Source organism: Heliangelus exortis, chromosome 20, assembly GCF_036169615.1.
Source record: "Heliangelus exortis chromosome 20, bHelExo1.hap1, whole genome shotgun sequence".
NCBI lineage: Eukaryota > Metazoa > Chordata > Aves > Apodiformes > Trochilidae > Heliangelus > Heliangelus exortis.
The window spans coordinates 7,856,470-7,871,012 of NC_092441.1; the positions used below are offsets into that span (position 1 = coordinate 7,856,470).

General features: G+C 43.1%; 1 protein-coding gene across 1 annotated transcript in view; it reads left to right on the plus strand.

The window, feature by feature from the left end:
- DNAH9 (dynein axonemal heavy chain 9) overlaps positions 1 to 14,543 on the plus strand; it is a 170,928-nt gene that overhangs the window by 122,635 nt on the left and 33,750 nt on the right. The window contains exon 60 of the mRNA XM_071764710.1: positions 11,788 to 11,981. Coding sequence (XP_071620811.1) covers positions 11,788 to 11,981 — 194 coding nt within the window. The remainder of the gene's footprint in view (positions 1 to 11,787; positions 11,982 to 14,543) is intronic.

The following is a 14,543-nucleotide window of genomic DNA, read 5'->3' on the forward strand; positions in this document are numbered from 1 at the left end:
TCAGCCATAGAATAAGCTCGGATTTTCTTGCTAAACCAGCCCTCTTCATCTTCTAAAAGGCATATTTCCATAAGAATGGAGGAATTAAACAAATTTCTACACCCTTTCTTTAATCATCTTTTGTTCAGCAGTGGCGCTTTGCTGTTGAGATAGTAGCAGTTTTATTTTTGTTTCTCCTTTCAAGACAAATTTAATGGACACTTAGGGTCAACACATAATTAGGGGAACTCAGCCAAGGAGCTAATGAAATAGATACTTTACAACAGCATATTTAGTCTTTGGGCTGTGCAGTCTGTATAGATTGTAGATGTACATACATATTATTGTTTGAAAGCTTGGGCTTTCTCAGCTCCGCTCTGTGCCTGCCCATGTTCAGCATGGAGATGTAAGAGATGAGTGATGCATTTCAGTTCCTCCAGAGTCCTTCTGGCTGGGTGTTCTTCACTGCCTGGGGGCATTCTGCACTGCAAAGCCTCTTTCTAATTCAGTCTTCTGAGTTTCCTCTGAAAGCCGAACTTCCTTCCACCATAGGTTTCAGAGGCTCTGGGCTCTGATTCTTATTTTGGAGATCCCTTTACATATTAATCATGTAGTGCCCAGGGATGCCTTTGCTAATCTTGCCTGCAGGTGGTACATTCTCCAAGCAGACCTTTTAAGTCTGCAGTGAGTTTTCTTTGGGCCATGATCCCTCCTGTGCTGGGCAGTTCCATTCAATGTGTGTGACATGGCCTTTTGTGTTCCCTGGGGGCTTCATTGTGATGGTTGCAACTGTTTCACTGCTGTGATGAAGTTGGTGCTGTTGCCAGTTCAGGGGACAATAGGACAGAGGGTAATGGCTTTAAATTGTAAGAGGGGAGATACAGGTGAGACATCAGGAAGAAATTCTGTGTTGTGAGGGTGCTGAGCCCCTGGCCCAGGTTTCCCAGAGAAGCAGTGGCTGCCCCATCCCTGGCAGTGTTCCAGCCCAGGTTGGATGGGGCTTGGAGCAACCTGGGCTGTGGGAGGTGTCCCTGCCCACGGCAGGGGGGTAGGACTGGATGACCTTTAAGGTCCTTCCCAACCCAAAACATTCTATGATTCTATGATAACCAGCAGAAGGAACATCAATCCCCAGACATTGCCATCCATTCCCAGGCTTTATTCTTGCATCACTCTTTGACATATCCAGAAGAGGCATTTCTGTGTGGTGCCAGAGCCTGTTAGGAGACCAGCAGCAAGGAGCTTCTACTCAACAGAGCCCAAATGCTGTCAGTGACAGCCTTGAACAAGGTCTTCACCCCTTCTCCCAGCTTCATCCCCACCACCAGCCTGCACTCCCAAACTGGTGCAGTGTTGTGTGATGATCATACAGGAGGAGACTTACCCTGAGATAGGGAGGGATGGAGAGTGGACTGTCCACTGAAGTTGCTTTGCAATAACTGATTCTTGTTGAGATGAACCCTTCCCTTTCAGCTCCCTCCCTGTCACGGAGCCTCTTGGGATTTGGGGCTGAGCAGGCAGCCCTGGGATGCCAGAGCTGTCCTGTTGCTGAGCTGAGAGGCTGAAGGATGTGAATGTTTCCAAGTGTTTCTGCAGGCATCAGGTCTGCTCAGCTCGAGTGTGCATCTGCTGTCCTCACAAACAGCACATCTTGGAGAGTCACAGACACTGCCCAATTATCCACATTAATTTTCTGTATTTCAGGATTTTCAGATGGTGAATTCTATATTATCAGACACTGAATACTCTTCAGATTGTCTTTTGTGATAATTCCAGTGTTGATTTTGCTATAAATAATATGGTTGGTGTCAACTTTATTAGTGTTTATGTTCTATTAATGTGTGTTGGTTTATTAGCCTTTGAGTTTTTGGCAACTCCAGTTACTTGAGGCACAGTTTTAATACAATCACATTTTGTCACAGACTGCCATAATTAGGTTAATTAGTCATGGCTTCTATACAGCTTATTAGCAGGCAAAAGTCTCCTTTTCTTTCATCAGGAAGATTAAGTGCTGTAATAACTTGTTTCTTCAACAAAGCTTGAGCAAAGCACATTTCAGATTCATATTTCAAATTCACAGTGGAATTTAGTATTCTGCTGATTTTTCATAGAAACCTTGAAAATTCTCCTGCACAAAGGGCTCCTCTTGCCAGAGGTTTCGGGTCAAGACAGCAGTGCCAAAAGAAATCACTAATGCCATTTGTGGCCCTTTCTGTGCTTCCCATTTTGGGCACATGAATTTCAAATGAAAATTCCATAAAAGCTGAGGATTCTGGGCATACAAATATCCTTGTGTGACTTGGCTTGTTATTTATTGTTGCTGTTTGATTAATAATATATATTGGCTAATAGTCCTTTGCAGCTGGGCTGCTGTTTTCAGCCCCTGATCCTGGATCATCTGATACATATTTATGACTTAGTCTTACAGTTCCTTTTCAGTTCAGTACAAAGTTTCAGGGAGCTTTTAGCTATAATGTGTGTGCCAGGCAAGCTCAATATTTACCATTGAATTAAAAAAAAAACTACAGACCTGTCCAGAAGGACCCAGTTTGTAGGGAAGGGTAACATCTTTTATTAGATCTGCTAATAGACTTGAGGAAAAAAAAAAAAAAAAAAAGAAAAAAGAAAAAAAGGGGGTAGGCTTTTAGGTGCTTCTTTAAGCCTGAAAGAGGAATTGAATTCAAACTAAATACCAGTTGAGAAAAACTGTTTTGAGCTTAACTGGATTCTGTTCACCAGGCAGCCTGGATGAGGGAAAACATAAAAAACCCTGTGGAGCCCCTGCAGAGCCCTGTTAGCTGGTGCTGGAGCACTGGGAGGTGTGGGCAAAGGACACAGGCATTACCCTTCCTGGAAACACTGCTTCTGGGGTGGTGAACGATTAGGTAGGAACAGAAAGGGGAGAAAATTATATGGTTTAATGAAATTATTGCCTTGCTGGGTCCCTGGCTCTGGTGCTCAACAGTATTGGTTGTTTCTGCTCTAAGGCCTGGCTTTTGCAGGTTCTTAACAGATCTCTTGAGAAGTCAAAAGTATTCTTTTCCTCTTAATGAGGCTTTCTGTCTTTTTTTCAATTTCCTCTATTACAGCACATTACACTTTCCTGACCCTCTGAACTCAGTACCTAGCTTGAAAGTTTGCATTTCTGTTGGCATTTCTGCAGAACTTTGGAGTGCCTGCAAGGTTGTTTCCTTCAGAACAGCTGTATGGGTGCCTGAGTATGGTTTTAGCCCTGAGCTAATACCATCTACCCATCAGGAGGGATTGTAAACTTAGGCAAAGCCTCCCCCAGCCACATCTGCCCACCTTCTGGTCAGTGCCCAGCACCAAAAGACCATGGCCATGTTCTCAGGGGCTCAGGAGAGCAGTGAGCAGTTTGTGTTTGCCTAGGGATAAATCCTCTGAACACACCCAGAGTCAAGCTGGGCTCTTTTCAGCCTCACCACTTCTAATAAAGCCAATGGTCATGCTCTTGTGGTCATGCCCTTGTCATCATTCCCAATCAGATGATTCTCCTGGCCAAACCCAGCCCTTTTTTGGAAGGTGAGGGTTGTTCTCAGACCACTGCGATCAGCTAAAGGTTGGGTGAATGGATTTCCCTGTGGCCCCAGAGATTTCTGCTGTGGAATTCTCCCACCCTCCAGCTCCCTCCATGCTGTGCCCTTCCTGGGGAGCTGTGTTTGTGTTGTGCCTCCTGCAGAGCTGTGGTCCCTGGTTAACCCTGCCTGCTCCTGGCTCTCCCCACAGCAGCCTCTTCCCACAGGCTGGGTGCAGGCAGCTCTGAGTCTGCTCTGTACAGATCCCATTTCCCCAGGCTGCTTTTCTTTGTGGTATTTTCTGCAGTGCCTCTTCAATGCTGAATGCAGATGTGTCCCATAGGATAAGAGAAGCTCATTACTATACAGCAAGAACACACCTGGCCAACTCAGATCACTTCTTCATCCCAATCATTTCCCTCATCTTATTCTGAAGAGGAAGAATTTTCATTATGTAGATATGAAAACGCTACTGAAAGGGCATTGTTTAATAGATGTGATGTTGAATAATGAGCTCTAAATACTGAATTCAGCTTTCGAGGAGGAGAGCAGCAGTAGACAAAGTACTATATTAACTCCATATTTATAATTTTGCAGAATGCAGATGATAAGATTGCGTGTGTGGTTTAGGAGATAAAATACCAACTCATATATTTTACATTTAAGAAAACTGGATTTTTTTTTTTTTACAAAAGAACTGCAATCTCTTTTCCAACTTTTACTTTTTGTACTTTTTAGAAACTGAAATTTTTCATTCTTGTCAAAGATTCATTGTGACACAATCTGCTGCCTGTATTGTGCTCTTTGTGCATAAGCAAGGTCCTTTGATCAGGATGGTCAGATATGAAAGGCTTGCAACCCACAGCTTTTCATGCACATTCAGTATTATTATTATAGCAGAAAATCATAGTCTTAATTAAATATCTTCCCTTAACTCAGTTCTTCAGACGTACAGCCTTTTAGTGCCTCTTTCATAGAAAACATTTATTATGACACTTCAATGTGCATTTATCTGCTCTCAGGTAGGAGTTCTTGAGGACATTCATTGGTCTTCACCAGCACTCAGGTCTCAGAGAAATGTTCCCAGTGTCTCACAGAAATAACACTAGAAAACACTTTAATTTTGTTTTCCCTTTTCTTTTTTAACCTACCATCAACCAGATGTTTATCTGAATCCAGCAGAAGTTTTGATCACATCGAATCTTTAGAGACATTTTGCTGGTTTGCTTACAGAGTGGAAATCAAGTGTCAGCCTCTACCCCTCACTCTCAGTCCAGCCATGACACAAAGCCTGCTGGAACCTGCTCACTTTGAATATAAAAGTTCTTTCTCCCTCTAAATGGAGGGAAAGGGAACCAATTGCTTCACCAGCAATAGGTGTTTTAGATATCAAATGGATCTTTTTTAGAAAAGAACCTTTTGGGAATCTTTTAAAGTAATTTTGCTTTACTTAGAAAATAAGAAAAGATTATTTCCAGTGCACTCCTGAAAGATGTCAGTGGACAGAAAATAACACCTTCAGTGAATGAAGAATACAAAATAAAACCTAGTGTTGGAAAGATGGCAAATAATCTATCATTTTCTACATTATTCCTTCTAGTTAACACTAATATGTGCAGTAATTTATCTGCTTATCCATCTACTTCTTGAATGATGCAGTCTATCAATTCAAGCCAGATGCAGGTTTCATTTTATCATCCTTCCAGGAGTGTTCACCATCTGTGGGGCTGTTGTTTTTCCAAATGAGATTTGGTCCACCTGCAGAAAACAAAAAAATTCTGAATGTTTGCAGAAACTCTTATAAGCAGAACTTGCACATGGACAATGTAAGACCTTTTTTGAAAATGTGTGAATTTATTCCCAAGCACCAAGCATTTGTGCAGCTGCTCTGCATTATCCCTGTTACAAAGGTTCACACATGAGTTGCTTAAAACTCTACAAGCCCATGTACAGGCAGACAACTGGGAAGCTGAGCTGTGGTGGGGCCTCTCCCTATCCCCCCAAGAACCTGCATCCCTCAGGCTGGTGAAACACAGCTCCAAGGCATCCAGCCAAGCCATGGCAATAGCTGCACATGTGAAATACTTTGGATTAGTGAAGTGTTTCTAGTCTTAGACTCTAATGCTGGTTTTGAAAGCTCTCAGTTGAATCTGGGTAGGTTTGCTGCACACCTCACCTGACTTCTGAAAATCTCATCTGAAAGATTTTCCTCCCTCTTTGCCCACATCTGGAGAACTGTGTCCAGTTCTGGTCTTCGTGGTACAAGAAAGACAAGGAGAGAGTCCAGCAGAGGGCTGAGAGGGTGATGAGGGGTCTAGAGCATCTCTCTTATGAGGAGAGGCTGAAACACCTGGATCTGGGGAAGTGTGGGAAGGTGTCTTATCAGAGCTTATCAATATCTGGAGTGCAGTGTTAAGAGGAGGGGCCCAGGCTCTTCTCAGTGGTGCCCAGTGACAGGACAAGGGGCAGTGGGCACAAACTGGAACATGGGGATTTCCATCAAGAGGAGAAACTTCTTGACTGTGAGGGCAACAGAGAACTGGCACAGCCAGCCCAGTGTGGTTGTGGAGCCTCCTTTGAAGACATTTAACCCCCACCTGGACATGATCCTGTGCCACTTGCTCTAAAGGAACCTGCTTTAGCAGGGTCTTGGACTGTATGATCTCCAGAGGTGCCTTCCAACCTTCTCCATGCTGTGATTCTCTGAAATGATTCCCCTTTAGCTCTCATTAGCTTTAACTCTCATTAACCTATGGGCTGGGCTTGCACAGAACCAGTCTTCCCCCAGCACTGGGACCAGCCCTGTCCCCTTGAAACCTTGGTATCCTCTGCAAGGGACATTGTATTTCCAGAAGCAGAGTCTTGGGCAGTTGCACAACTGCTGAGCACTGTCATCTGTTCATTTGTGGAGCCTTCTCTACTTAAAAGCTGTGTGATGTAGTTCATAAAAACATATCTCAGTTTTGCAAGTGAAATTGTGAGTAATGGTCAGGATTTAATCATCTCACAGATTATTAAAACTGTGTGAGTATTAAATATAATTTCTTTCCATGTTGTCAAGTCATGTGATTCCCAGAAGACATTTGATGTTGTACTCTTTATAGACCTCGTTTTTTGAAGTAGAGGATTCTTTTTTTAAAAAAGCAGGGTATAAAAGGAGCTAAGACTCCAAGTATTCATACCTGGAGTCTTAGCTCCTTATATACCTTACTAACCTGAAGACGCAAAAAAAAAAGTAAGGATAGGTTTTTTTTAAAAAAACAACCTCATAACAAAATCACATTTTTTTTTAAACAGTGTTTTTTTAGAAACCAGCCTCGTGGCTGCCGGAGAACTTGGTCAGTACGTGTTGGAAGCTCCCTCTGGCAGCATTGGTTTGACTTGTGCTGTGTTATTTTCCACATTATTTATGTCAGCACAGAACATGGCAATGAGGAGCTGCTTTGGGTCCCCTTGGCCCAGAGCTGGTTTTGAGTCAGATGACTCTTGGGAAGAGTATTTTAAATTGTGGAAATAATTTAAAATACAAAAAAATCTTATTTTAAAAAAAAAAAAAAAAAAAAAAAGAATAATTTCCTTTAGAGCTAAGGTTAAGAAAACTTGAAGATAATATCTTTTTCATTTAGATTTTATAAAAGCTTATGAAGCAATCCTTAAACTTGGGGCAAGTTTTGCCCAGGTGGAGTCCTTTGAATAACAGCCTTCAGTGCTAAGAGTGAATGTCTTCTCTGATAAATTTACAAAACCTTTTTGGTGTGTATCTGGCATTAGGAGATAAATTGCCTGTAGTAGCAATGATACCAAACCTTCGAAGTTGTTCTTTTCACTAAAAAGCTCAGGCCATCCATCCCCTGGAGGCAGGAAGCAGTGAGGAGAAGCTGAGTGTCCCATCTCCTCATCTGTCCCCTCTGCCTGGGAGAGGACATCATCCTGTCCTCACCCTGTCTCTCCAGCTGGTTCTGAAGGGACACCCTCTAAGCACACCAGCAATAGCAACCAGAATTTCTTTCTCAAAGCCAACAGCTGATCCATGTTGTGTTTTCTACAGCTGTGGAGGGACAGGGAACATTTTGCAGTTGTGAACGTGTTAAATCTTCTGGCATACTGGCTCCACAAAGCTGCTTCTGGCTTAGATGAGAATCTGTCAAAGAAAACCAAAGTAATAAAACAAGTTGTCTGGGATTCAGTGAATGAAAAATCATTCTGAGACAGCAGAGATCCTGGTCTAGATGGTGCAGAGATCTGTTTTGTTGGCAAAGTCTCATGTTGAGATAGAAACTCAAGACCCTCCTGTTTCAAGCCATCAGAGATGATTATAGTGTGGGTTGCAAAGAGAGGAACTGAAGTCCTCCAGCCCGTTTGGTATTTGATTTTAATCAATGTTTTTTGTCTCAATTTCCATGACAACCCTAATTGACAAATGTAATCTTCATTATGTTGACAAAAATAGCCACACTGCACAGGTTGCTGTGTAGTCCCCATCTGCTCTCCCAATGTTCCATTCCTGCTTTTACTCCTGCTGCTTGGAAACAGTGAGATATTATTGTTGGTCTAAGTTTCTTGGAAAATTTCACAGAAGAGATACTGAAAAGAATTAATATTCACAGAAAGATTACTGATTGAGATAGCTTTCACTGCACTGGCTTTTAAATAGCAGCATCTCTTATTAATACCATCACTCCTAATAAATGCAATTAAAATTGTTGACTAATGAAAATTTTAGTGTTAATTTATATAATACAGAATTTACACTTGTAATTAGCACTTTCTTGATTCTGCAACATGTTGTTCAGAGAGAGAGAGACTATCATCTCTGATTACATGTCTGTCATTTAGTAAGAAGAAAGCAATTTTTCAGAGTCTCCCTTGTTAACATCAGCAAGAGACTCCTCAAAGCAGCAGCAGCAGCAGCCAAAGTTCCGAGGTGGTGTTTTGAGAAAGTCATTTTAAAAGTCAAGAGTGTTAAAATGTTTTGTATAAGCACTTGCACTGATGATTTCAAGATATACCATTGTATTGTGTTCAGCTGTGAGAGATGCATCAAATGTATTTATTGCTGCAAGGACCAGGGTTTGGGAGATGAGAATATGTGGCATTATTTCTCTGAGATTCAAGTTCTCGTGTTCTGTGCTCTGGTTTCTAGTCTTCCACAGAAAGCAGGATATGGCACTGGTGGTGGAGAAATGAATTCTGTCACTGACACTTCTCCATGCCAATGCTAAACCACACATGGAAACAACTTCTGTTGAATCACTGCTTTGTTCACACTCCCCTCTACAAACTTCTCAGCCTCCCTGGGAGCTTGGCATGGAGCTGATCAGCACCAGCTCGAGTCAGCACAGCAAACACTCTGCTCTTAGCTGTGCCTCTTGCTGTCAGAGCCCTGAACCTGGGACCTTGGGCAAGGCTTGGTTTCTTGTGGGAGTCTTTACAGGGATATCTATAGGGACTTCTCTGCCTACAGGTCTAACTCTGGCCCTAGGGCACACAACCTGTGAGGAAAGGTGGAAGGATTTATCCAGCTACCAGGTGACAGGACCAAACTCTCCTTGTTATTAGAAATGGATTCAAAAAGGATCAAGATGTGGCAGATCACAGGTAGGGAGGTTTGAGTATAGTAAAATTTGAAGTATCTTCCTGGCCTGGACTACAGTGCAGCTCTGCAGAAGGGCACCCAGAGGAGCTGAGAGGGCTTCAGTTTAGAGGTCAGGGTTCTGGTAGGCAAAGCCATGGCTGACCTGAATCAATGCTGGCTGTAAGCCTTGTCTCAGGTTGGACTAGACACCTCCAGAGGCTTCTTCCAGCAGTTGCTGGAAGGATATATTCAGTAAATGCCCTGGGTCAGTGGCTCACACTGGGAACAGCTTTAAATCCTTTTTCTTTCTGTCATCTACAGACATTCCCACTGCTAAAAACATCAACTGGTTTGTCATGAGTCCCTTTATCTGCCTCTTTTCTTCCTTGTGTTCAGTCTCTGTTGTGAAGGTTGGTCTCTAACTCCATTCAGCCTGTCAGAAAGAGCAAAGTTTCACACTGCTCCTGCCTTCCCACTCAGATGCCTTTCCAGGAAGAACACGTGGCTTTTCTTCACTTTTCAGAGCACAGTGGCCTTCAGTGTCATCTGCCTCATTGGCAGCAGCAGTGTACCCAAGGCAATCTCTCTGCCCTTCTCTGAGGGCATTTGCATGACTTTGGTGTATATTTTCAGCTGATCTGGACAAGGTGACAAGGTGACACCACCATTTTTTCAAGGAGCTTTCTCAGTGGAGCTCTATGGGATGTGAGCTGGAGCATTAGCAGTGCCCAACACCTCTGCCCATCAAAAAGCTTCTGCTTTTCTCTGAGTGTGTCCTGTTCCTATTTAGTAAGATATGAGATATATTTTCTTGATGAATTTCTCATTCACTGTCTTTTATACTCTAGTTGTCTTTTCCACTTCATGTTCAACTGCTTCCAGCTCCAAATTATGCAAAATGCTCTGAAGATGTTTGTTTCAGTGAGAATTTTCCTTGAAATCCAGAAGAACCTTACAAGCTGTGCAGTACATTTTGCTGTCACGTGTATGAAAGATAATTTGGATTCTTTCCTTCTCTGCATAACATTTGTAGTTGCCACTTTCTAGCTATGTTTTCATTGTAATTATTATTTATTTACTGCCATTCTCAGCTGTTCCTCACAGCATTCTTCAGCTACCTCTTTCTGCTCCAGACTTGGAGCACCTCAAGTTAATCTCTGTGTGCCCTTGGCAATTGCAAATCAGAGTGATTTGGTTTTTAGATCAGCTCAGGATGGTTTACACACTGGTACAAAGGATGCACCCACCCATTTACAGCTTGCACTGTGTTTATGGAGATCTGTGGCTCCGTGTTGTGTAGTGAGATTGGTGAAGTCTCAGTGTTGTGCTTGCAGAGTGTGGGCACCAGACTATGCAGACAGAGAGGTGTATGCACTGGGGAACAGGGAGAGAAAAATAACTGTATGTATATAAAGATAATTAATATTCTAGCTGTGAAATCCCTTTAAAAAACAGTTTTGGTGAGCATGATATGCCTGAGTCTCTGCTTTGGATACTGAGCTCCCTGGATACAAAAGCACATTTTTTCACCAGTTGTAATTTTTTGCTGCACACTTCTCTTTGTGTCTGTTGAAGCAGTAAGGAGTCTGTTTGCAGACTGGAAGCTCACAGGAATACCAGCAATGTGCTCTCCTGTCAGACATGGGCTCGAAATTTCCCATCCAAATCAGGCACTTCTGGGATAACTGATGGCAGCAAGTACTTGTCACCTGAGATTTTTCAGTTCAGGTTTCAAATCATGAGAACAGATTTATTTTTGCATGGAATTATGGAGAACCACACTGTGGGTAGAGGGCTGGAGCAGCTCTGCTCTGGAGCCAGGCTGAGAGAGTTGGGGTTGTTCAGCCTGGAGAAGAGAAGGATGCAATGGGGAGACTTTAGAGCACCTTCCAGTGCCTGAAGGGGCTCCAGGAAAGCTGGAGAGGGACTCTGAGCAAGGGCAGGGAGGGATGGGATGAGGGGGAAGGGTTTCAAGTTGGAAGAAGGGAGAATGAGTTTGGATCTTGGGAAGAAATTCTTTCCTGTGGGTGCTGATGAGCCCCTGTCCCAGGTTGCCCAGAGAAGCTGTGGCTGCCCCATCCCTGGCAGTGTTCCAGCCCAGGTTGGATGGGGCTTGGAGCAACCTGGGCTGGTGGGAGGTGTCCCTGCCCATGGCAGGGGGCTGGAACAAGGTCTTCTCTAAGGTCTCTTCAAACTCAAACCAGTCTGGGATTCTGTGATACTCTGATCCTAAATTATTTAATCCTTTCTTGTACTGTCATTTCCAAACTCCCATGGCTCAGCAGCTGTGCTGCAGGGGAGATGACCTGGATGTCCTGTGTGGCTTCACTGGCTGGCAGCTGGGGATGAGAGCATCAGGGAACCCCGTTTTAGGTGCAGCATGTTACACCTCAAATTCTGTGGGCAGCCTTTAGACACCTTTCTGCTCAGAAGACCTTCCACAAGTATGGAACTGCCCTTGATCATACTTCCTGCAGCCTTGCACATTGGCTGTCATTGTTCTTGTTCCTCTGACAACATGCTGGTGAGTTGGGGAAAAGGAGAATGGACAATGTCTAATTGTGGGTTTCTGGCTCTGGTTTGCAGGCCCCAGGTTTGCTTCTTGTGGAGCAAAATGTGAGCAATCAGTGATGATACAAAAACAGTTCAGAGGCACGTTGGAACGTTCTTCTTAAGCTCTTCCTTTAATTTTTCCAGGCTCTCTCATCCATGGAGGAATTCAGAAACCTGGATCGGGATATTGAGGGGTCTGCAAAACGGTGGAAGAAATTTGTTGAATCTGAGTGTCCAGAAAAGGAGAAGTTCCCTCAGGAGTGGAAGAACAAGTCAGCTCTGCAGCGCCTGTGCATCTTGAGAGCCCTGCGACCCGACCGCATGAGCTATGCTATCAGGTGGGGACATTTCCTCACTGGGTCTGGGATGCTTTTCCTTAACAGGCAACTTTGAAAACTGTGTTTTCTAAGGAACAAGAGTAATTCAGGTATATGTTTAGATTTTTTTATTGTAGAAAATTAATTCTACAAAGTGGTTTCCTGTGAAGGAGGAAAATGCTGAATGAGTCACATCTGAACTCTGCAAATAGTCGACACATTTCATTTTACTGGAATTCCTGGCTCAGGGAGATCTAACTCCAATATCACCAATAGTGATGGAGCAGCATAAGCAGCACTGGGTGAGGAGCAGACACGTCGAGCCAGAAATAAGCATCATCATCATCATATAGCTGTTAGGCATCTGCTAGAGCCCTTTAATGAGCAGTATAGCTTCTTGAGTTCACTAAGGTCAATTTTGGGTACTCTGTCTTTAAGGCTCTTCCTTAGGCAAAGGATAAAGGGTAAGGAAAAGTCTTACAGAGGTTTCACCTTTTTTTTCTTTCCTGTAAAATGCAAAATTTATGTGATGCTAGTTCTGAAAGTTGTAGTTGTAAATTATGTACTGAAGGTAACTAGGCGAGTCTAAGCTTTATGAAGGTGTGCAAAGCAATATGCTTGTTCCAGGGGAAACTAAAGGTCTTTCTCTCCATTAGGACTTGTTTTTTCCTTCTGTCCTTGTTGTCTATGATTTGACATTTCTGTAGTGCCTCTCATGCCTCTCAAATAGTTTATATTGCTCCACCATCTGGCATGTGCATGTATATGGGGGCATGTAGCAGATTGGATTACTTAGTGTATGAAATAGATTTCTCTTTGTGCTTTAAACTTCACAGAAAAGTGCTTAAAAGGCTGAGTGAAGCCTCCCTATGCTCATGTTATTATGTTTTTATTAAATTAAATACTGTGATTTGTCATAATCATACCATTCTAAACCATCTTCTTTTTCAATTTTTGCTCTTTTAGGGCTGGATTCTCCATGTGTTATCTCAGCTGAAAAGATTGGTTTTACTGCTGCTTAGTTGAGTAAAAGGAGCTTTTGTGTTTCTGAACTTTTAAATGCATATTTCATTTAAGTAAGGTTAATTCATTTCTTTCAATCAAAATGGTGGCACTCACCACAAAAATAACTAGAACATAAAGCTTCAGCACCCTTCATAGTTCTCTTCTATGAAAAGGTAACAGAATCCAAGTTCAAAAGCTTGGCTGGATATTTTTAGGGCCTGGGCATGTCAAACTTTCCCATTTGCACAGGAGTATTTAAATGGGGGTTTTTTTGTTTGTTTGTTTCTTATCAAGAAATAGGTTAGAACATGAATATTTGCAGGAAGTAACAGTTCACAGCACCTTCCCCAAGGCTTTTTTTGTAGAATCGTGAGTAAAATTATTCTTAAAGTTCAGGGTAGACAGACCACCCTAGGCCCAAAAGGCCTAGAAAGAGCTTTTGTTTTGGGGAATTCTCATACCCCAGAAGCAAATGTGAATTTATTAGTGATAGTGATGACAGTCAGAATGTGTTTGAATTCCTGGTTCATCCCTGATAGTATCATGCTCCCCAAACCTTCCTTCAGCCAGTGGTCTGGCTGAGACAGAGACTGTTCCCTTAATGAAGAAATTTGCTGTTCCTAAGAGATCCATGTCTGGAAAATGCACAAGTCTGTTCACCTGTCCTGCTCATGTCAGGTCCTTCTAGACTCAAGTCTGATGCTCTGATGTAGGAAGGAAAAGATACCTTTGGATTGATCTTTATACCATTAGGATTCCTGAGAGCCCCCACAGGGAATGCTAATGAGCATCTGAGGTCTCTGTTTCCCAAGCACCCTCAGAGCTGTGTTGTGTCTGTGACCCTGCAAAAAGTAGAAGTTTTGTAGAGTACTGGGGACCAGCATACGTACCCTGACCATGAGGGCTTCAGCCTCAGCATCTCTGCTTTAGCCAGCAGTGTTTCAAGATATGTGAGGGCTAAATTCGTCAGGTTTTAGATTTCTGCAATGTCACTGGATCCCACGAGCTGGTTTGCTGTTTTCAACTAGCAGATCTCTTCCTGCTGTACATCAGGTAAATCTGCTAACATTAAATCCTGTGTGGGTGGTCAGAGGGCATCAGTACCAGGCCTGACCTCCTGCCTCCCTGAGAGTCTTGACAAGTGCATTTTAGGAGTCCAGAAGTAACTTGGTAGTCTAAACACAGGTGACTGGGGTGTACTTTACATTCCATAGGATATCTCTACCTCATTTGCAGATGCTCTTCAGGAAGGTGCAAGCCCCTTTATGCCCCATGTCTTATGTGGCAGCCCCATGAAGATGATCTAGGAAGTTCTTTGCTATGTAGATGATCCACCCTGTACAGGCTTCTTGCATTTCCCTGTCTTGGAAGGTAGGTTTTTCAGCCTAGCAGATCCCTGGGGATATTTGCACAGGCTGTTTTCTTCCCTAGGTCCAAAGAGACATCAGGAGAAACCACTCTTTACCCTGACTCACTCCTTAGAGCTTAGGTGCAGTCAGTGCTCTACTGTTCATCACCAAGAAACATCATTTTCTCAAGAGGGGTTTTCTGGTGCAAACACCTATTTCATCCTTCTAT